Here is a 24,346-nt window from a genome sequence, read left to right on the forward strand (position 1 = left end):
TTCTGTTTTTGGTGTTGGATGATAACCTTGAATTTCGAAAAAGTCAGGTCATCTGATTTATGACTGTGCACTTTTTAAGTTATATGAAGTAAAATTTTGATTTGGTTTTATTGTTGGTAACAATCTAATAAAGAGAGCGCTTTTAAGACATAAAACACTAGAAATGGAACTGTAAAGCCAATACCTCTGCCAAGGCTAATAGTCTGTCTTATATGACTTTCAAATCTAAACACGAAACCACTGTGTCTGGATATATGAGTCGGGTAAGCTATTTTATTTTATTTTTTTGTGATGGTATTAATCAGACACTGACCCTTCAATTTGGTCGAAATTAATGCTTGTATTTGATTGAAATGTTATGATTGAGTTTAAGTTGGATCGGGTCCAAACTTTAAGGGATTTTTCCTTTGCCCATGCTACAACTTTTCGTCATATTTCATTAAAATCGGACACATAGTTTTTCTGTAATCATCCTAACAAAAGAGAAACAAATGTATACGAAAATGCACATCTAAATTTGTATACTGCAGAACTGCAGAATTAAGCTGCAAGGTGGCAGAGGCATTTTAAGCAACAGCTACCACAGTTACTAGTTAGAATACTTTAAGCTTATTATAGCTAGGGGGTAAATAAGGAGATCTGTAACCAATCATATGTTTATGAAATAACGAATGGCAGCCAGTAGCCAGTTAGTCTCAGCTTAGCATAAAGATTTGAAAACAACAGGGAAACAACTGGCACTCTATTTAAAGTTCAATAATTAACACATTATCTATAGTTGTCATATTTAATCCGTAAAAACTCAATTGTGACACAAAAAGTTGTTATTGAAATCTTATCAAGTTACCAGGGAAGCCCCCCAACCCAATTACAACACCACAACTTGTAATTTTTTTAACATTGTCTATTATAAAGATCAAACAAACTAAATCTTTATGCTAAGCTAAGCTACACACGTCCTTGTTCTGACTCTTCCTTTAAACTCTGTATTTAAAAATAAAGAAAAAGAAACACATCAGAACTGGAATTTCATTTAAGTCTTCCTCCCCGGGCGATGATGTGACAGTAGCAGTTTGGTGGTTTGTGGGTCAAAACAGATTTACCATTTCAGTTTGTTTCCAAGACAGTTCATTAAATGAGAGTGATAGAAGAAGAGCAGGCCAGGTCCCTTTGCTGCTGGCAGGGTGGCTGACTTTACTTTTGTTGGCAAGGCATCTCATTTTCCTCACTCCATATGATGAATATGTTACCACTATAAAAATTACTGAAAGTCCCAGAATTATGGACACGAACCCAATAAAACTCATGAATTTCGGAAGGCTGGAAATCCCCAATTTATTGTACCTTAAAGCAAATCCAAACATCATTAGACGGCATATGACTCTTTCCCACATTACAGCAATATATCTGAACATGGAGGGCTCTTAGATAGGAAGCATATGTTAAGTAAAGAGATCTTTATTAAATAATAAACTTCACACCCAGTGGTGCTTGGTGTAAAGTCTGCCTCTGCATCCAGCTGGATTTGAGGCAAATCTGGAGCTTCCAGTTAAAACAGGCTGTGGATTCCCACTTAGATGCCACTTGGATGCAGCTGAATGCTAAATTGAGGTATTTATGTACAGTTGGCCCGTGTTTACGCACTGTGGTGTCTGCACTTTCCAGATTGTGCACCGCATTAGTCAGATCAACTTCTGTGGCAGTCAAGTGTTTTAAAAAATTATGTTCTTGCTGGCAGCAAATAGAACATTTGGTCAAGGATTTAACACTGATATGCATGTGTAATTATTGCAGCGACTGATGCTTACTGCTTAATTAAGCTGTGATTAAAGGTATCTTATAAAACCAGGCTGAAATATATCAAAAACCTCTGAATGTATTTCAGTAAAATGTTAAGTTTATGGTCCCCAGAGGATGAATCCTAGTTACAATGGCTTTACATTAACCTTTTAGCTAATACCACCACGAGAACACTTTTGTTGTCGTTTGTTTGTTTGCTTTTTTGGTAAAAATGTCTCGGCAACTGGGGCCGGTGCAGTGGTACGTGGTGTCGCCTCACAGCTTGAAGGTTCCTAGTTTGAATCCCAGTTTGGACGAGGTGTGAGTTTCTGTGTGGAGTTTGCATGTTCTCCCCGCATGTGTGGGTTCCCTCCAGGTACTATGGCTTCCCAGCTAGCAGGGAACGTTCCCATAAAATCGCTAACATTATCTACAAGTTCTAATTACCTTTGAAAGAAAGCTTTTGATCTAATATTCAAAGGACGTTTTAAGGATGTTTATTATTTCAATTAAAGTTCTGGTAATGTTAAATTTTAAACTAAGACAAAACACTATATGCAACATTCAGAAGGTATTTTCAGGATGTTAGTACGGCCTGAACTATCACAAGGTGATTTATAAAACCTTCCTGAAATTATATTTGAACATTCTCACTGCAACTGTCTGAAAATGTTTTCAGAGGACGTTCTCCTGCTATTAAAAGGAACATTCTGGAAAACCAAATAAAAACTTTCCAGCTCATAACATTACGAGAACATCGCACATAACATTCTCAGAACGTTCTTAGAACAAAAAATTTCCAGCTGGGTTACTCCCACAGCCCAAAGACATGCTCTTCAGGTTAACTGGTAACTCTTGCCAAATGACAGCTGGGATTGGCTCCAACCTTGAACAACATAAGGGGTGTAGGTAATGGATGGATGTACGTCTCAGCAACTTTTGAATTAATTGCCATTAAGTCTGGTACAGATATTTGATGCCCAGGGGATAAATCCAAATGAATTATGTGATACCCTGACTTTCATCTAGTGCCACCAGAACCAGCGGACTGACAGTTGATATTTTTTAGGGTAAGGTGTCAAAATACCATTTAGTGGATTGCTCTGAAATTTGGTCCAGAAAAGCCCCCGAGGTTGTCATAAACATGGATGTAAAAATGGAATATAGGTTTGAATCAAGGGCCAACGTCAGGTCTAATTTCAGTCCAAGGGTTCAAGACAAATACTGCAAAGATTTTCTTATCGGCCTTAGCTGTGCTTTCTGTTCAAATGTTAGCATTGCAAACTCTCATAATGTTTTTTGGGGGTTTTGTTTGTATTTGTTTTGGACTTTTAATTGACATGGTTTCCACCTGTTTCTCTTAATGGGAAAATTTGGGCCATTGCAGCACAATTGCACTTACCGGCCACTGTAGTTTAGGCACAGCAATGCTTTGAACTAACATGTTAACGTGAGGAGAGATAAAAACATCAGAAAACTATTGCTTTCTTGTTAAGGGTAAGATGAGAGCACTGAATGTTAAGCTCAAGCCAGCCGCTACTCAGCTTAGCTTAGCGTAAAGACAGGAAACAAGGGGAAGAAAGCTGGACTGGCTGTTTCCAAAGATGGCACGATCCAACTACCAACACCTCTGACACATTGTATCTTAGTTTTCCAGTCAATACAGAAGAGTCACACAGATCTCCCCATCTCACACTTTTCAGTTTTTACCACAAATATATACCCTAATCCTACCAGCTCAGCCCGCCCAGGAGCAAAAAGTAACCCAGCTGGTGTCTGAATCATGGAAATATTGTTCATTCAGAGTCTTAAGAAAAAGCCATTGAAAAAGAAAAAGGATATTTGCCCAAGTGATCTCACTGTGAATTTTAAGAGTAGCTAATATTACATAATTTGTTGAACATATGCGTCCTCGCAGAAGTTGACACCACCTGGATCTTGGTCCAAAAAAAGTCCACCTTTTCCCAGAGATTTCTTTAGCCAAACATGAGAGAATGAGAAGCGAGAAGGAGAAAGTGACTGCTCAAGAGTGAATGATCACTGCTGAGTCTGTTATTTGTTTTTTTAGCAAGTTTTTTTTTTATAGATATATCTTTTCCTCCCAGAGGTCAACAGGGTTTGGACCACCTATTTCTCTTACCGACTGCAATACTGGCAGCTGAGGTGCGCCCTGAAATGTGAACGGAGTGTGCTTGAGAGAACACCTGTTTTTCTTATTGATGGGCATATTTATACCATTAGCGTATCCACACTTGTTGGATTGGAGTTTGAAGAGAGTTCGCAGACAGTTATTGGCACAGGGGAGATGTAACTGGGTGAGAAGTTATTTGATAGTGTGGACTCACTGGCCTCTCTTTAACACACTGCCTTGCGCATTGATTCGAATGACTTTCACAGAGGCTATAAAACACTGAGAGACGAAAAGAAAAAACATCTCTCTACATATAACACCTGGTACTGTTTGAGGTGATGGATTTGATTGTCTGCAAGTCTGCATCTATCAAAAAGATCACAATGAAATATGGAGCCCACTTTGTAGATCAAGACTTCTCGGGCGAGTTGGGGCATAACACTAAATCATTTAAAACAACCTCCTTGGTCAGTCTAAAGCAAGGATTGTGGTGATGAAGCTCTGACAGCGACGCCTTTCCTACTACTGACCCCCCCCCCCCCCCATCTGGAATCACTCTGCTACTGTGTGTCTGGGGATTAAACTCTGTGGGTCAGAGGGCAGAGAAGGGTTTGTCATTACAACAGTGTTGAGAAATACCTCCGAAGGACATGACTACTCTGCTGAGCCATGGCCCATCCAATAATAACAATAGCCTTAGAGGAAGAGGTGTAATGTTAGCTGATGGGAAGGCGGTGAATGTACTACAATCAAAACATGACCTTAGTGAAGAAGTTAATGAGTTTTTCGCTTATTGAAAGAATAGAATGAAGTTGGCAAAAGCAGAAGAAAAGCAGACTTGCTTCCAGATTAAACATGTCCTGTGAAGTTTTCTTATTACAAATAAATGTCTGAATGTAGCGTTACTCACCATGAGTTGTGTTCCTGGGGTTGCATTGATGCTTTTCTTCCTTGTTAAACATCTGTAAAGCCATTAAAAAAAAAAAAGAAAAAAAAAGGATGTTAATTCTGTATTGTTTTCTTTCATGTTTACTTTCATTTCAACGTCCTACCAGCTTACTACCTTTAGATAAGGGGAAAAGTGCGAAACCATTGGACGTAAAGTGTATCTTGTATCTTGTCACCTTATGAGTGCACAAGATAAACAACAGGTAAGTTATATAAAAACAGATCCATAGGGCTTCTAGGTCAAAAATTCAAAATGGAACCTTCATGTTTTCCATAACTCACTGCAGAGCAGTGTTGGGGTAACGCGCTACAAAGTAATCTGTTAGAGTACTTGGATTACATTTGTGTTGTAACAAGTACTGTAAAAGCGCTAGTTCAGCAATTAAAGTCATCCGTTATTTAGTTACTTTTTCATTTAAAAAAAAAAAAAGGTACTATTTCCATTTTCCCAGAAGCCCTGTTTCTGTTTCTCTCTTGGCAGGTAGCTACGCACCAGCGGAAGGTAAATGCAGCAGTGCGCATGGAAAGCTAGATAACTCAACTAGCAAATGGCATAGAGGACAGCATTTACTTCGTGGATATATTTCCATTATTTGGAATTTTTGGACGAAAGGGACAAAAATAACATGACGGTGAAATGTAAGTTGCGCATGTAGGATAAATGCTCGTCAGCTGCAAAGAAGCATCTCCAAGCTAAACACAGCTCCGCAACACTGGTGGGACTAAGAGCCAGTGTTGTATTGTTTTCATTGAAACAGCTGTGTCTAATACTGTACTCTGCCCAGGTTATATTGCATCTGTTACTCACGTTATTAGGCTGCAGAGTTGCAGATTATGGGCGGTAAACAAGGCTATGCAATGACGGTAGAGTCAATACATTCAAAGGTAGATGTACAGTAGGCTACATGCAGTCCTGACAATATAAACAAGAGAGTTTGATGTTTCATTTGCAGTTTGTATAAAATTCTAATAAAGGACACAGGTTTAAGGTGCAAGGTATGGTAGGGGTAAAAGGTCAGTGCATTGCAAGCTTAGAGGATGATATTTTATGTGACTATGGGGCTGGAGGTTTGGAGTCATGTAGGAGACCTAGCCTCTCTCGACACAGAAAGGGGAGCAGCACTGGGTCCTCTGATATGGGCACTGCTAGCTCCTCCTCCTCAAGTCAGAGAGAGGAAGACCAGCAGAACGCACCTCAGGCCATGGTTGAACCTTATCTTGATACACACTTTATGACAGGTGGTGTCCTTATGTGACGTCGAGTACAACCCGGGAGGAAAGCAGTTTGCAGGATACATACAAAAAACATCCTCAGTGGAATAACATGTTTTGCTATGAGGGTCGAAATTGCTGAATACTATGCCCTAAATGTGTTCAAAAGTAAATAATGGAAGACAGAGACAAAAATAAGGGTTAAAAAGTAGTGCTGAGTGTGTGGTGTAGGGTGGGGCAGAGGCAGTCAAAATGTCAGACTCCTTGATGAGCTGTTAGGACAGTTGTGGATATTTAGGATGGAAGGAAAGGAAATCACCGCTTCACATCTGTAAATGAAATCACCATAAGTTTTTTTTCTTCTTTTTTTGTAATTTTTGGACAAATTTCAGCTTATAAAATGACAGACACAGTTTGATTTAGTGCAGTGAAAAAGGAGCATGGCTTTGAATTCTCTGCTTTTTTTATACATATTTTATTAAATCCTACCAATGTGAATTTGCTCTCATTGAGCTGACAGCTGTAGGTTTTTCAATGCATTCACACTTTTGTTCCAAGGACTACAAATTATTCAATTCCCTTTGCCAGCAATCCCTGGAAGTGAAGTAGCTGCAGTTCAGATTTGCTCTACTTTAATTTCTCTTATGGCCTCAATTTTAAGTCGGAGGCGATGCTGATCACTTTGAAGGCAATAAAAACAGACAATAAGACCTTGTACTAATTCTAACCATGAGCAGCTCATGGGAACGCCAAACACTTGTGCAACAGCAGTGCCTCTTGATGAGTCTCTATAGCACTTTGATATTCAACAGGAAAGAGGGAAAGGATATGTGCATTTGCTTGGGGACGCTGGGATACATCTTACACACTCACAGCCGAAACAAACTGGAGCAGGAATCCAGCAGCTGTTTGGATTTGTTTTGGCTCAGGGCTGACCAACTCAGGGCCTAGCAAGACCCAGACAAATTTCCTGGTTGATAACAAGCAAATTCTGTCACAACAAGCAGCACAGCTTTGGGAGAACAGGCTATGAATGCTTTGAAACATTTCAGGACAGGGTGTGAAGTAGAAGTCTACATTTTAACATACCTACAAATGTTTTAGAGATGCCATGTGAAGACCTGTACTTGACTATTTATGCAGCTGCTTTAAGTATTGTCAAATACTTTATCACATAATGATTCTTATGACGGACAGCGTTAGCGACCAAATTGTGAACATAGTGGAGTAAGTAGCTGAAAGAGCCAGGTATATCCCGCAAGATCTGGGAATATTTGACTTGGACATTTGTCAGGTGGCCAGATACACAACTTAAAATAAAAGCTTTTGTTGCCCCCTAAATCCTGGATATTTAAGATGTTTAAGGATGTTTGCAAAGCAGCAAATTTTATCTAGAAACAGTCGTCTTCCCCAAGTCCTCAGGTCTGATCTTGCTCTTCTTAAAACTGTACATCTGATCCTTATAGCGCTTCTTCTGCCTTCCAGGTGAGCATTGACCATTGTGCAGTTGGCTGTATAGCACTCTGTTTGGTAGTTGATATTGGGTCATCCTTATCACTTACCCTAGCCACATCAGCTGGCGCAGGGTGATCATGATCTCAATAATTCTGCATTTGGTCTTCCAGGTATTTCAGGCTCCTGCGGGGCAATTCCCAGATATGTCTGAGGACTGCTGAAGGTTAACATCTTCCCGGCTATAGATGTGGGTGGTGACACATATCTCTTGGGGTACGGCTACCATTGAGCTGGGGTGAATGTTCTGGTCCCAAACAACTCTGCAATTAAGTCTTCTAAAGGTAGCTGATGCATGTTTAATGTGGCTCGAGATGTAAGAACAGATACTTGAAAAATGTGGTTTCCTAGCCAGAGTTAGGGCCAGAAGAGCGCAGTCTGTCAACTGCCACTCCAGGACCCCCTCAATTTGGTGGTTGCATGGCGCCTGCTGGTGGTAATGAAGCTGCCATCTTTTCTGAAGTCGAAGGCCCACACTGAAGGATAACAAAAAAGAGAAAGATGTGCAGGAGTACTGGCAAAACCCAATAAGGACATCCCACAAGAGCTGTCTTTGAAATATTGCCGAACACTTCAGAGAGGTCAACGAAGTCCATTAACAGTTCAGTGTGTTCCCAGAACATTTCCTCCAGCTACCAGGCTGTGACAATCATGATGAGTGTGCTTCTGTTCTTCCTAAATCTGCGCTGTGATCCAGGCAGCAATGACTCAGTGATGTTGCTTGATGAGTCACTGAAGCAAAACTCTAGCCAGGACCTTACCAGCAAGGAAAAAGAGTGATGCCACTTCTGTTGCCTTGTCAGTATTGTTCTAATACATGACAACATTGTGTGCTTCTTTCCATTGCTGTAGGATGCTCTCACCAGGCCTTGGTGGTGTACTGGTAGGGGATGAGCATGTAAAAGTTTCTGCACTTCAGTGAGCCTCTGGAAAATGGTGTTCTTGAGGACCAGTCCCACTCTGTGGAGATGTTCTTCACCTGGTGGTAAACCATTCCAGAAGATGGTGTAAACCAGAGCTTCCTCTGGGAGAGTCTTTATCTAGGAACTTGGTCTCACTCAGGGCAGATGATGTAGTGCTTCAACTCATCAGGGATTCTGAAGTGTTCTTCTATTTGGGCCTGTCAGAAGTGCCATTCAAGTCCAAGAGAGTTTTAGGTTGGTTTCTGTCTTGTTTCTACCTCAGTAGTTCATAACCCGATAGGCATGGTAACCTATCAAATTGAGCAATTAAGGGGGCAGTTCCAAGGCCACCTTTAGGCCCAATTCCACTTAGTGGAATTTCCTTCTTTCCTTGAATAGGAAAGAAATGTTTGTAGAACAAAAATGCTAAATCACACCTTTTTCTTAAATCGGACATCTTGCAGCTCTCAGTTTCAGACTTACAGAGTCTGGGACTTTCCTTTGACAGTGATAACACATAAAAACTCTTGCCAAGCACATCAAAGACAAAAACTAATACATTAAGCATAACTGAACACGCTGCTAAGGTCAGGTACAGTGCTAAATTATAGGAGCGGTATTTAGTTATACAACAATGACTTGAAAAATAAGGATGACCTTTGGATGTTCCTCATAGAAACCTGGCGTAGCTTTCTTCTCTTCTTTTGTGACGAACTTTGGATGTTCCGCACTACTGCAAAGAAACATGTGAATGTCTGCCATAACTCTAATAAATAGGTCAAAAGTAATAATTTGTTGTTTGCTAGAAATAAAGTGATAATTTGCATGCCGCAGACATTGAAAGGATCAATCACCTGATAATCTACACAGATGCATGCATAGGATCTGTTTATATTGAACCGGTGCTTCCAGCAGATTTAACCTCAGTCTGAAGTGGGTGAAAATATTTGGCAGATGGGATTACCGTGAAGACAGGTCCAGTAAAAGGGAACAAATGGGAACACTGCCAAGCTGCAGAGAAGAGTCAAAACACTCGCTGATGCAAATCAGGTTGAAACCACTGCAAGAGCTCAACAGCCAGACACACACCGGCATATTTACACCACATGGGTCAAAGGTTCATGGAAACAAAGAGAAAGTTTACTATGTGGAAATATTCAACATGATAGAATTACAAAACTGTCTTCATATGATGTAAGGGTTTGAATGAAAGTTTGACAGAGCTCCTTATTATCATACATTTTAACCCGGGTTCAAGACTATTTTGATTATACTGTACTCTAGTTCATATTCAAGTAAACAGCAGAGATTGTAAGAGGGAAAGACCCTATCTACAAAAACATGACAAATGCAAGGGATGATTTATTGTTTAGTAACAACCTGTGAACTCCAGGCTTTCATCAGTCTTTGACATCAATGGATTATTCCTATGTCTCCTGAAGCAGTGTTGTTGTCCAAAATGTTTGACGGCACTTGTGAAGTAAAACCATTTCAGGTTCCAAAAGCGACTTTAGTCGCTATGAAAAAACCTAGTAAACACCTGTGAATCTCTTCGCAATCACTTCTTTTTTCTTTTATACTGAGCCATCTTTTAGAGTCGAATAGGAACTAAATACATTTCATAACATACAATTCTAACAGTGTTCTAACAGAGTTGTGAGTGTGCTCTCTGGGGGGCTTTCATGAAAAAGAAGACAACGTTGAGGTGAACTAGCTGTTAGAAAGCTAGCGAGATGACTTCTGCAGATGTAAAACCATGTTCTGGTTTATGCAGGACTGCTACAAATCTGTACTTCCATGAAAAACATTTTATACAAACAGGTTTTGGAGGGTAAGTGAGTTATAAGTGCTTAGCTAATTAGCACTGTACACAAACTACAGCCGTGTCCCAAACCACGAGCTGCAGCCTTCGAAGGAGGCGGTCTACAGAGGATGCTCCATTCATAGCCTGCGTAGACGGAACTGAAATGAGACAGTCTGGTCTACCCTTGCGTCACCAAACATCGCTTCTGTCGCCTAGCAACAGGTAGCTAGCATAACTAACGTCGAGTAAGTTAACCAATTACCTAAAGATAATTTGTTTCAAGGGCCCTTTTGTTTTTTTAAACATTTGTATCTCTAGCTATTCGATTGAGTTTAAACCAAAAAAAAAAAAAAACGTTTTAAAATGTATTCCTCGTCCGCGTAAAAGTCCGCCATTTAGTTTGAATTGGTGTGCAATGCTTCTCGGGATACATTGGGCCGTGAAGGATGCACCCGATGGATCCTTCAAGGCCCGGGAAAACGGAGGACACATTTTTCAGCCGCATCTGAAGGAGCCTTCGAATTGGAACGGCCTTCGAAGGCCGCAGCTCTTGGGTTGGGACACAGCTTACAGCGTGGCTGATAGGAAAGTTCATTTTTCTTGGCTTTTATTAACCAATGATTTGGACAATTGAAAGTTAGAGTATCACTCTGATATCACAATTCATCCTCAGGTAGCACCATGATGTTTGCACTACCTCACCTTGAATTTTGTGTTACCAGTTGTTGTGTTGTATGTGAGGTAACACAACAGGATTACAGTATTTCTTTGAAGCACAGAATATAGAAAGTGTGGAAAATATGTGTCCAGACATGATGTCATAGAGTTAAAATCTCATAGGTACCACAGGAGAAATGAAGCCATGTTTCTCTGTCATGGTACAATCAAACTGCAGGGACCATGACCTCTCAGTATTTGCACCATAAAACTTGGTTTGTTTGCATTGAACCAGAAGAACCAGGCCGTAAATTCTTACGAGGGATGCCACCTGCCGCAGCATGTTCGAGCCTCACAAAGGGGGGTGCAGTGCAAAAACATCTGAGGTCACCTTGTTTGGAGCAAAACATGTCTGAGAGAGAAGATCAGGAGTTTGTATCAAGTCTTAACCCACGACTGAACCCCTGAACAGTTATTTTCATCATCATTTTGAGCGATCAAATGAGCACAAAACCCTGTGACATCCGTGTCTCCAGCCAAACAAAAAGTGCGTTCTGGCCCAGTATTTGGGAAACATTCAATAATGTATGAGACCACAGACCAGTTCCATCAACTACAGTTGGGAAACTTGGGAAACCTACAAATTGCCCAAAGCCAACTTCAAGGATGACGAAGACAAGAGGCCAAAAGGGGACTCCCAGAAACCCACAGAGACTTTGCTTCGTCTTAACTTAAAATCTATCACTCCCAAGGAACACGGAGCACAAGAAAGCCCAAGCTTCTCTGATAAGCTGGATCCAACAAAAACACTGATGTCATCATAAATACGGCCTGGGTAAGAGCCTTCAATAATGACAGATTATTCATTCGACGTCATTGACCCAAACTCAAGTGAGATAAATACTCAAGAAGCCTGTGATACTGAACATCGTAAGTTTCTTTTACGATATTTTATTACTCACAAGGCAAATGTGAGACTGTTTTTATTACAGGGTTAGTGCTTTAGTGCAAGCCTCCTGGAACTTTCTTGGACTTTGAGGCTTGATTTCCCCGATTTCTGACATCAAGGCCAAAATAAAGAGAGAAAACAATTAAGAAAAGAGGAAACAGAAACTCAGTTTCATACCCATGGTAGAAACTGAGTAAAGTTCATGGTAGAAGCACCATTTATTTTCATCTGTCTGTACAATAGTTTTAAACATGTTAGAGCTGGAAAATGTCCCAGCAAGGATTGGTATGTGCAATCAACATTAACTAAACTTATAGAGCTTGTTGAATCTACTATACCAAACCAAGAAATACACGTAAGTACTATAATATAAAAGCGACTGTAACAATAGCGTCTACTTAGATCATGAAAGGAGCAACCATGAGCCCAACAATGGTATCATTGGTGTTATTGTACGGTGTTGCCGGGTTCCCTGGCAGGTAGCAGCTTGAACGGGCTCTAATAGGATCAAGGAAGAAAAGCGGACATTAAAAAATAATCCAACATAACAATTTGCATATTCTTTAACGATGAATGGTACAGTTCACCAGATGTCACCGCTGCACTCTGGACGCAGATTCTGCAAGTTGCAGACCTCGCCTGCGTTTCCAGCAGCACAAAGCTCTTACCAGGTGCCAAGAAAGCAAGGATCAAGCGTTAAACCACCCACGGAGGGATTGGGACTGAAGCTTTTCTTTCACTCTGTGATAATGACTACTTCTTCAGGAGTAGGGAGAAAAGTTGATACATATATTCTGGGCTAATTTATTACTATAGGTATAACAGATTTTTGCAGCTCATAATGTTAGGACAGGAATCAGAAGGTGTTGCTATAAAGTGGACTTTGGCTATGATCTTTTCTCAGTTCTCATTATTAAATGTCATCAGTTGGAAGCATGCATTAGAATAAGGCTACAATGGACTGGGTGACTTGAACTCAGATGAGTCCAGTGCATGCATAATAAGGATTCCCAAAGGCCTTGCCCTTCACAAGAGAGTCCCAGCCACAGGGCCCGTCTGCCAGCGCCAAGCTCATTGCTCATCTGCTGTCTAGACTGCCTCCAGGCCTACCCAGCCTCAGCCTGATTCAGCCAGAACCATTCCTCTGCTCTCATCTTGCCAAGGCAGGTCACAAGAAATCCACCTCTATCAAAAGAATCAATCTGCAGTCAATGGTTCGATATAAATAGTTTGCTAAACCGCTAAATTTGTGAATACCTTACAGGACAACATAAAGTAATACTTACATTTTGGGAAAGGCACTTGATTTCATAATTAGACATTACTCTCTTACTGTATTTTACCTAAAATAGCCTATAAACCTTGAACAGTGACACTGTTATCCTAGCTTAGCTAAGCTTTAATCCTGGCAACAGGGGACAGAGCTAGCTTGGGTAAAAAAAAAAAAATCTTTCCCCTGAAACTAGGCCTTTTTTTAAAACTCTGTATTGTACGTAAAAACAAGATATCATGTGTTAATTAGTTATTTAAAAGCTGATTTCTAACCTTTGAAGCTAGCCTTTTCTCTCTGTTATTAGCAATAGCTAGCTAGGCTAATGTTCTCCTGGCTAGCTTCATATTTTGTGTACAGATGTGAGAGTGGTATCAATCTTTTCATCTAACTTAGAAGAAGTATTATAGCAGAAAAAATTTAACATAATGTCAACTGGTAAAGCGTGTTTCAAAAAAGACTGAAACATAGGCAAAACTGCAGTGTGCTTTAAAACACTATCTTTAAAAATTATTAGCAGGCAGAAAATGATACAAAATCTCCTGGCATCAAAGTAAAAGTATGCCACAGCTTTATCAGAAAACTATGTTTAGGTTGTTTTGGTTTTGGCAGCTCACTCTTGAGTCCCAGGTGATATTTTTTGTTACCTGCTGTCAAGAAGATACATCATAAAACGTCTCAGCTCTAAGTTTAGCTGCTGCTGGATTTTTCATGTTTGCCTGTCTCTTCCCAGCTGACATCTGAACCTCTTGAGAAATGTCTGTGTGTGACCACAGCCCCGTCTCTGTCCAGTCTTACAAGGCCCGAGCATCAAAGATGGTTGTAAATGTCTTATAGATGGGTGAGAATATCTGGGGGCAAAGGAATGTAGCATGTCAAAAATAGATGCGCAACCTGAGCGACTTATTCCTGAAGAAAAAGGTCCCTCCTCTGTAATCCTTCAAGTTTTTCCCACACTCACAGAGTGTTTCGGGAAAAGGGGTGTTTAATTGTGTATGTTCTCCTGGCATAATGTTTGTCAAGCTTGTTTGAAGCACTTTACAGGCCTTTGCTTGAAGCTAATGGTGCAACAACCTGCTACCTTGCTAGCTAACCCTAAGAGACATATTTTACCTCGTGTCATGTACTTTTAAGAATGCTCCACTTATTCAAAGGGAAATTGATTTTAAACTGAAATAGCTCTTACTTTCATTTGCTGTTTACTCTTTGCGTTGCCTTTATGGTCTTTAAAGTCTGTTTCCTTCCTGTGACTGAGGTTCGGGACAAAGTCAACTTAGCTTTCACTGAGCAGCCAAACAACAGGCGGAGTTGTATCTAGACAACAACAGGGGGAAGCATCCCGTCTGGAACAGATTCTCCACGGTCATGTTTGTGGAGGTCGCTCTTTGGTAAATACGAGGATATGTGGCTTGGGGTTATATTGGGTGATCTTTCAGCAATAAGTACTGTATACAGTTGCTAGCATTGTAGCCCGTCTTGTTGCAGTTGGATTCTATGAAAAAAATGCTACTTATCAGAGATATTATGTTAGCACCTTGGTGTATATAAAGTCAAAACACAGCAGGAATTTAATTTTGAATTAAATTGAAGCTCAGCAAGGGCACTCTTTGATCAAAGCACTGATATTTATTGACTTAATTACTCTGCTTGTTACTCTTTGGACAAGGGAGGAGTAATAATCCACTCCTGAACTTCTGATGGGGACATGGGGTTGAAGCTTTCTCACCCGCAGGTTTTTTCACTGTCAGCAAGCCTTCGCCCTGTTGTAAGTTATCAGACTGTGTGAACGATACAGTGTTTGCTATGTAACTGCATACTCCACTGATACAATGTTTAACAGCTGCGTGTGGAAGAAAGCAGCCTGGACAGCTTGAAGTTACAGACTGGGCTTCTTACCAATGTAAACCGCTTTTGAATGTCACTTTTTCGTTTTGCACGCTGGCCAACAATAACCAACTGCTGACATCACAACTTCCCAACGCCAAAGCCGCCCCAATACGACTCTCTTTGAAAAGCCAATTGACAGTATTAACTTACTTTAGTAGTATACTTGTTTATGAATTCATCCTCATCCACATAATGCTAGCATTCATTCATGCTAGGCTGATAAAAGGAACATATAATTTGCTTTCTTGCTGAGAGCAAGATCAGAATACCACTTTCACAGTCTGTACAGTAACACGAAGCTCCCTGTGGAAGTTGGGTGGTTTAGCTTAGCATAAAGATTGGAAACACTGGGAAAGAGCGGGATTAAATATATATATAGGTAATAAAAGCTGCCAACTAGCTCAATAAATAACACTTTTTATTGTATTTGTTTAATCTGTACAGAAACCAAAGTGTAAAAGTCAGGCTGTGCGCCGTTATCTCCTTTGTGAGCCGTCACAAATGAGGCGACATTCCTTGCAAAATGACGGACGTGACAAACAGTGATGCTTAACAGGACTTTTTACATGTTTAATAATATATGTACAGTTACTCGTCTACTACACTGAGGAACAGAGGCGTCGGGATAGATTTTTGCAGACATTTGATTGGCCGTGATTCTTCTTTTTCTTTGCATGACCGTGTTGTATCGCGCCTGTTTGGCAGCGTTTTTGTTGTGTTTTTGCGTTTCCGTTTGGACAGGGATTTTTTCTAACCGTGCTCGCGTGGACTGTTGTTGTTGTTTTTTTTCAAATGAAGGAGGCAAAAACTCTCAATAACACCTGTGTACGTGTAGACATGGCCTAAGTCCAAAACATAAGTTAGCCAGTCAAACAACGGTAACAGTTTCTGTTGCTAGCTAAGTAGCTGCTTCATTCGTCGTGCCGAACTCTTATATCTTTACAGGAAATATGAAGATAGAGCCAGGCGCTTGTTAGATTAGCTTAGCATTAAGCCAGGAAGCCTTTAGGAAAATCTCAGCTCAACTCATTCAGCCCGGGGAAACATTTTTTGTTCTTAATGCAACGTCACCTGACTTTGCTCTGCTCATAACTACTAAGGTTAGATGTTGCTGCCTTAAAGTTAATATGAATAAGTTAAACTTAATAAAATATCGGCCTACTCAGCCCACTAGGAAGAGATGGGCAAACCAATCACAGGAAAAGTTCACACAGCAGTTATTCGACTGTTTACAACCGATGTTAGCGTCATCCTACGGCTAAGTATTGAAGGATGTGGGTGTTTAACATCTGCGGGGGGGGGGTTAGTTTAATAATGATAATACAGCACTACCTAGCTAAAGATACAGAGCAATGATTTAGCATTATAGCTTTAAGCAGGAATTGGAACAACTCCACTAATTTTGCATGTGTATGCTAACCACTAACTATGATAGCAAAGCATTTTGTAACGCAGCAATGGAAATGAATATTTTCAGATGGCAGGGCTATGTTTTTGGGGGGGGCTTTTTGCCTTGAATTGATAGGACAGCTGAAGATAGACAGATAGTCGAACCTGCAATCAGTGCGACGAGGACTGTAGCCTCTGTATATGGAGCGCATGCTCTACCAACTGAGCTAAACCAGCACCCCAGCAGGGCTATGTTGCTAATGTTTGGAGCTGCACTACGCTAATCATCACATACGCCATTGTTGTGCGCAGAGCCAGAGAGATGTCAATCAAAATGTGATTGGCCACGCCCACATCGTCTTAAGAACTGGGCTCAACCTCAAAACAACCTTTTTTTGAACTAGGTTTTCTAAAAGTAAGGACTGTTTATATTCACTCAGGTTTTGTGGATGCTTCACAAGACTATCAAATTTGCTACCATATGCATTTTCACCATTTCAAGCCAAATTTCCAGGAGCTTTAAATCCACATAATGTATTCTCAAGTTTTCAGGTACTTTTAAGCCTCTTCTTCATCGATCCATTCACATCCTGCTGATCTCTTTAGTGAGTTTCCCATGCGCGGTGGATCCTGCCAGCGCTGTAACAATAGCCCTGGGTGGAGTGCACAGCTGAGCTGGAGTCTACTGCATGTGCTCTGATTGCTGGGATACTGGACGGAGTGAGAAGCTTTCCTTAGGAGATTTTGTTACTTATGTCTGTAAGCCTACGCTATACTCCTGTGTCAAACGCTGTCCAATAACACTTTATTGCTTAAACCTGCATAATTTGTTGTTTTGTATATTTATTGCACAAAAGCACTGGGTGCATTATAAAAGTCTAAAAGCATGCACAGCCTCTTTACTCAGATTCTTGAGTTATTCCTTCTGGCTCGGATGCTTTCAGAAACATAACCAGTGCAGCACTTGTTGAGTCTGTTTATGGTCCGTAGGCCATTCCTCTCTCTTGCCTTCCCTCTCATTCTCTCTGCTGCACTGGCATCCACACCGGGCTTTCGAGAGGCCTCCTGAGGGGGGGAAAGCATTGGGGGAAACTTGGAACAATATATTGTAGGTAAATAAATGCTCTGTCAGAAAAAGAATGCCTTTCCCAAACACACCCGAGGCCCTTCAGAGCGGCATTTGCCCCAAGAAATGCCCTAATTACCCCTCTGATAATATTATAATAGTGCTCCGACCTCTTTCGAAGTCACTGGGTTCACTGCGCAAAGTACCAGCACTCTGAAAGTGAGGGAATATCATCTGGGGCCTTGAGGAGGACTGCACGTGAAGAAACTGTGTGTGTTTGTGTGTGTGGGAGAGAGAGAGAGAGAGAGAGAGAGGAGGGGCAGAGGGTGCATACAGTGGGAGTACAGTACTCTTTTTAATCCTTGTTTCAGCTTCTCAGCTCTGAATCTAAACTTTTGACTCTGTTATTTTGTTTTATATCAGCGGCCTCCTGCCAAATAAAAGTGCGGATAGTGTAAAATGTTGTGAAACAGGTGTATTAGAAGCTAATCTGATGATATGGACTGTAATATGGCTATAACCCGGGGATAGCATCTCAGCACCGTGTCAATCAGAGTCTTTGGCTGAGAGGCCGCTGCTGGCTGGAGAACGGACCGGCTATTGATTCCAGATGAGAGGATGAGTCAAAATACTGAGCAGATGTGATGGTGCATAGTCATAACAGAAAAAAGGGAAACTAAATCGCAAAATATATTGAGTAGGATACATATATATATATATATATTATGGGTATAGATCTGTGGAAATAGCTTGAAAATACATGCTGTTTTTTCCTTAAATGTTTACGATTCCTTCTCTTTATCTCTCGGTGCAAGTATCCAGTTTTCATGCAGAAGAAGCTGATGCTTTATTTAAGTTTAAATTAAGGCTTTTATATATCCTCACTGTGTATCTGCTTTTCCTCTCTGGCTCCCCGCTGAGGTGTCAGCTGCGTAATTTAGGCCAACATCACATCTCCAATCTTCTTGCACACCTTTAAATATGTTCACTTTTTCCTCCTAAATTCAAAAGTCAACAGGAAAAATGTATTTCTGCTTAGTGTCCTGGCATGAAGAAGAGCTTTGGATCGAGTCTAGGAAGTAGAAATCTTCAACTAATCTGTCATGATTTATCCTCTAACTCTGACAACTTTCCACCCCAGAGGAACCCTCAGAAGGATGGAGGGAGAGCAGCAGCGGCTGCCGCCGCAGAGAGCAGGAGCTACAATGTATGGATGAGTAAGAGACGGAGGAGACGTTTTCTCTTGAGTGATATATCCCTTCCACTGACTCCAGCACCTGAAAAGTCCATCACTTCCAAGAAGAGTTTTGGGAAAGCACCAGTTGTGTCGGCAACAAGAGAGGCGAGGAGGAGAGAAAGCGGGGGGAGGAAAAAGGTTCCTGCGTCACGTTTCTTTGATTTGTTCAGCAGCTGCCGATGAAAATGATGACCTGCAGAAGGTGTTTTTTCTCTCTTGGCTCTGCATGTGCGCGAGAAACCACAGCTGGAGCCACACACTGAACAAGTGTAATCTTTATAGTATAATGAATACGACGAAGATAGGACACATGGCCCCCGGCTCTCACACTGCTTTGACTCATAAAACTGCTGGCTCTCATCCACCCGTCAGTTTATGCGGTTGTTCTGACCACTGACCACTGTGGGAAGTGCAGACTTTATCACCTGCAGATGGAGCTGATGTGACAGCTTGATTGTTAGGAGTGATTAATCAGTTTAATTCAGTCCATATTATGAATTTTAAAGAGAAAAGCATTATAAAGGGTAACTTAATATGCTTCATGCTCCTTGGTGTACTTTATTAATCACATTTTATCCTCTTACATCCTGCAGCTGTTCCAAACTAAAGCAGATGTTCTGATGAAATTGGACCAGATTTACCGGGAATGGGTCAGTCAGGAAAAACCAAACATGTCTCCAAATCCAGCAGTGTTTAAGGTGACAAGGAGGGGCTGTGCCTCTACCTCCCGAGTCAGGCGCACTTCCTGCATCGACCACTGCAATATATAAACCCGCATAGACAGACTTCTCCCGGTGCACTCACTAAGTTTGCAAAGCGCAAAAACTCATCACTTGCAGCCCTCCCGCCTCTCTCCAAAACATCACCGCGGCTTCAGGGGTGATACAGCGTCTGTAACGCAGGAGCAAGGTACCGTTGCGCAAGAAAAGGTAGGACCAACCATTGTGTGAATGAATGTCAGCTTTTTTTCTGTCGTGTTTTGCAAAACACCGGAGGATCATTTTTACGCACAATAAGAGTTTGTCCTCTTGTTTTTCTTTTCAGATCAGTGCAAGACGCGGGATATTCTTTCTGCACTGTCCTCACACCAAACATGAAACCTCAGTATTTTGCCGTAGACTTAATACTTTTGTACATATCTTGCGGAGCAAGTGCACTGGCAACGACTATTCCCGCTGTGCCGGCCAATTTCACCAGTCCTGGCGCAGCGCGCAGCTATGGAACAGACACCACGACTGTTTCTAAAAGCAGGAGGAAGCGTTATATCAGTCAGAACGACATGCTCGCCATCCTTGATTACCATAACAAAGTGAGAGGGAAGGTGTTTCCCCCAGCATCCAATATGGAATACATGGTAAGTGAAAGCTATCGACCATTATTAAGTTGCACGCTTCTGCACGACACTTCTGCAGCCATGTACTGTTTCTTTAATTTCGTATTCACTTATTTATACTGTGCGTCTTCTGCTCGTAAGCAAACTGCATGCATCAAGTAAAATACTTTGTCATTGTAAGTCATAGATTTAAGTAGATGTAATTTGAAAAGGAAGTGAAGTGACAAATGTCTTTTAGCTTCTTGGCACCTTCAGCTGTTCAGCAGATTGCACAGCAGTAGACCACCAAAGTAGTCATTTCCAAAGGAAGAGGGGTCATGTATGGTACCAGTAGCCTGCTGGCAGTGTAATATGGAGAGGCCAGAGTGGTCTTTTGAAAGTTGCAAGTCCCAACATGTCTAAATGTGGCTTTTAATTGCTTGTAAAATAAAAGTCTTTTGTGGCCGTTACAATAATCACGTCATGGGTTGCTCCAAAGTCATTTCAACTGAGCCGACATATTTCCATTAAAAACTGGCAGCATCCCCATTCAAGATAGTTGCCGTTGTAATAAGATGCAGCAAATCTCTGTGAAAGGAGTAATCAGAGGAAGTCCCTCCTCATCCCTGCACTCAGTCTTTTCCAAGTGAAACTGCACATGAACGCGGCCGTTAGCGAGTTTTGATCCTGTAATTCTCAAAGCTATCCAACTCCCTGTCTCGTGAAAGAGTTACATGTCATACTGGGCAACTAAATCCCTCCACTTATGTAACTGATTTGATGGATGACCGTTGCCGCGGTAACCACTGTAACAGCGCTATGAGGTCAGAGAGTGTCGCCTCTTATCTCGCATCTCGCTGCTGAATGAAGATCTGCTGTAGTGTTGATATTTTTCCATCACTTATGTAACGGCTCTCTTGTGTGTTTAGGTGTGGGACGACACCCTGGCCAAGACGGCCGAGGACTGGGCTCATGCCTGCCTGTGGGAGCATGGGCCGCCTCACCTCCTCCGGTTCCTCGGTCAGAACCTCTCCGTCAGGACAGGACGGTGAGTGACCTTTGACCTTCCCCTATTCCCTCCCCCTCCCTGACATCTGCTGCTCCTCTCAGGGATGGCTCTCGCTCTCAGCAGTCATGGTCGTTGCCTTGCAGCCCCCTTCTTCTTTCTCCTAAAAGTTTTTGCACTGTGACCCGGTGACTGCTTGAGGAATGCCTCTGTGACCCCTCAGATAAACACGACTTGTGTTTCCAGCCATGACCCATGAGGACAAAGGCGCATCCCTTCAGAGGGTCTTGACTTTCCATTTGGAAACACAGGGCACCTTCACGTGTTCCTGCGCTTTTAGGTTTTATTGAGGGACAACACGGGACTCCAGGGAATACAGCTCATTCAGACTTTTCCTTGCGACCTACTACTGCTAAGTAGTTAAACTATTCTGCTGTCAGTGCAGAAAAGAATGCAGAATAATTACTCAGACTTTAAACCCTCAATCGGCTGCTGTAGAAGACACTATAATCATGTTTTTTCCTCTCTTATTAACATTTAGGGTCACGGTCAGGATGAAGCCTTTCGGCTCCGTGTTACATCCAATTTGGCTCCTAAATCATTCTTTCATTAGATGAAACCCTGCACTTTTTTTTTTACAGCAAGACGTGCAGAGCATGCCTGGATATCTTACAAATAAAGCTGGCTGCTAGGAAAACAATTATAAGAGTTCTACAATCATTGTTAAGTATTTAAATTGTTGCTTTTTGGCTGCAAACGCTGGTTTGTGGCCAGTTTGTCAACAGTGAATGTGGTTATGATAGTGCAGAGAGAGTTTATTGTATTGAAGAGCCTCAAGCGGTTTAAGTTTTGGTCAGACTGGATTGAAAAGTGAAGCAGATGTTTGAAACACAATTACAGCCAGACTTTCTTTGCCGAGTCAAAAGTGTGACATCAACCCTGCTGCATGTCCGGAAAAACAAATCTGGGAATAAAATATGTATGGAATGGAGTGTAAGAACAAATGGCGTGGATCTAAACCCAGAAGTTGTCTGTATATGTTGTGATATCTATTGTGTAGCTTATTGAACGTGTCCATCTTCTGTTCTCAGCTATCGATCGATTCTCCAGCTGGTGAAGCCGTGGTACGATGAGGTCAAAGATTACTCTTTCCCATACCCGCGCGACTGCAACCCACGATGCCCTCTCAGATGCTATGGACCCATGTGCACCCACTACACACAGGTACACATACATTTACAAGTATTACATATCAGACTATTGAAATAGTGTTACAGTGGTATTAATCTGCTGTGTCTTTTTCACAGATGGTGTGGGCGACATCCAACAAAGTGGGCTGTGCAGTGCACACGTGCCACAATATGAACGTGTGGGGTTCAGTGTGGAAACGGGCGACATATTTAGTCTGCAACTACTCACCTAAGTAAGTACATCGCAGCAAACTATATGCTTTCCTTCACACTGTCTTGTGTCGTATGAAATCCATGCTGTTAATTCTACTGAACCTGTTAACCTGATGACGAGAGGGTGCCCGCAGCCTTAATCCCGACACAGGCGGCTCTATTCCGTGCTGAGCTGTGAAATGCCACCCATGTTACTGGGAGTTTCAGATAACCTCGATACAAGCCTGTGAACCGGTACTGCATTACCGGAGCTCTCGCAGAGCCACGCAACAAAATTCTAAGCATTAAAAGCCTGTTTTGGCTTGTGACTGACTTGTGACCTCGGTCCTTTAATCCCACTGGTGCGACACATATGTAAGAGCAACAGGCTCAGACGTTGATGACCTATTTTAGCTTGCTAATTCAAAACTAGGCCTCAATTTCTGACCCTCCATGTTTCTGTCTTGCAGGGGTAACTGGATCGGAGAGGCTCCCTACAAAGTAGGCGTCCCCTGCTCCGCCTGCCCTCCCAGCTACGGGGGCTCCTGCAGCAACAACATGTGCTTCCCCGCTCTCAAGACAAACTACCTGCACTGGTTCAAATAAACACAGGTTTCCTCTCGACATAAGCTGACAGCCTACAGTACCACAGAGACAGTACTTTAATCCTGTAAGGATTTGCACAAACAGTCTTGGACCACACTATTTTGTATATATGAGCTTATTTAAAGACAAACACACATTTGAAGGCAGCAGATGATTTAGCGTTGATGACTTGTAAATAAACTGTAAATTAATTTCATTTGTACTATGAATATTTTAATTGACTATAATTTATGTGTAGAGTGGGTCCTTAAACACAGTTTATTTTGTATTTTTTCTGCCTTTTTGATATGTATGTTTACCATTGACAATATGGTAATTAAGGTCATAACAAGATCATAGCTGCTCATACCTGCTCACTCTGGTGCTATGGGCATCACACCTTCATGTTGTGTGCTCTGCCTTCACAGGAATGTTGTGATGTGGAGATCAAAGCTTTTGAACCCAGAGGGTAAAACCTACACTGGTCAGCTTTGTAGCCACCGTGGGCGCAACAAACTTCTAGGTTATTGCAGTTTCCATTCGTGGCTGCATCAAATATGCAAGAAGTGCATAAAAACAGAATATACACTACAGTCGGTACATCAGACTGGGCGGGCTTTATTTAAGAGGCCTGATGTCAGCATAGGTTATGCCTCTGGTGTTTAAAGCTCTTTTAGCTTCAACATTTACAGTTTTTATCTGCACTGATTAGGTTGTGTTTCATTACAGATGTTTACTTTTACAATTTTCTTTCATACTTCAAACTAAAGACAGCACATTCAATAAGTCTGACCCTTATATTTGTTTTCTAATCACATTCGTACATGATATATTGTACTGGCACCAATATATCAGTAGATTGGCATACAGTATGCCAATATATCAGTATATTGGTATACTGTATACCAATATACTGATATATACTAAATACCAATATGTGATATATATACACTATAGAACAATACATCGGTATATAGTGTATACCAATATACTGATGTACCAATATATCAGTATATTGGCATACAGTATACCAATATACTGATATATACACTAAATATAGCAATATATCAGTATATTGGCATATAGTATATACCGAAATATTGATACCAATCCATAGTTTATGTTTTATGATCACTAATGTAGTTTGGTTTTTGGATCTAGGCATCAAGTGCACCTTAATTGTTTGTAAATTGCCAAAATGCCGGGAAATTATAATTGTTGTATTGTACATGTAGATAATCATTATACCTTGACTATCCTAAAACAAGTATACTGTAAGTTATTCATTTTTATACTGGGAAAAATATTTAATTGATTG

The 24,346-nt window shown here is 41.3% G+C and overlaps 1 protein-coding gene across 1 annotated transcript; it reads left to right on the top strand.

The window, feature by feature from the left end:
* The first annotated feature begins 19,814 nt into the window (after positions 1–19,814).
* Positions 19,815–23,464, top strand: pi15a (peptidase inhibitor 15a). Its single transcript, XM_069667641.1, has 5 exons — positions 19,815–20,097; positions 20,985–21,103; positions 22,153–22,285; positions 22,369–22,484; positions 22,914–23,464. Exons 1-5 carry the CDS (start codon positions 19,837–19,839, stop codon positions 23,047–23,049), a joined length of 765 nt encoding a protein of 254 aa, XP_069523742.1. The 5' UTR covers positions 19,815–19,836; the 3' UTR covers positions 23,050–23,464.
* The last annotated feature ends 882 nt before the right edge of the window (positions 23,465–24,346 follow it).

The sequence above is a fragment of the Semicossyphus pulcher genome, unplaced genomic scaffold (assembly GCF_022749685.1).
Source record: "Semicossyphus pulcher isolate SPU_LCO1_2020_fin unplaced genomic scaffold, fSemPul1.0.p SCAF_18, whole genome shotgun sequence".
Classification (NCBI taxonomy): domain Eukaryota; kingdom Metazoa; phylum Chordata; class Actinopteri; order Labriformes; family Labridae; genus Semicossyphus; species Semicossyphus pulcher.

Coding starts and splice junctions, on each gene's coding strand:
- pi15a (XM_069667641.1), top strand. CDS start 19,837: ATGAAACCTCAGTATTTTGCCGTAGACTTAATACTTTTGTACATATCT. Junction 22,286..22,368: donor TGTGCACCCACTACACACAG/GTACACATACAT, acceptor TCTTTTTCACAG/ATGGTGTGGGCGACATCCAA. Junction 22,485..22,913: donor GTCTGCAACTACTCACCTAA/GTAAGTACATCG, acceptor TCTGTCTTGCAG/GGGTAACTGGATCGGAGAGG.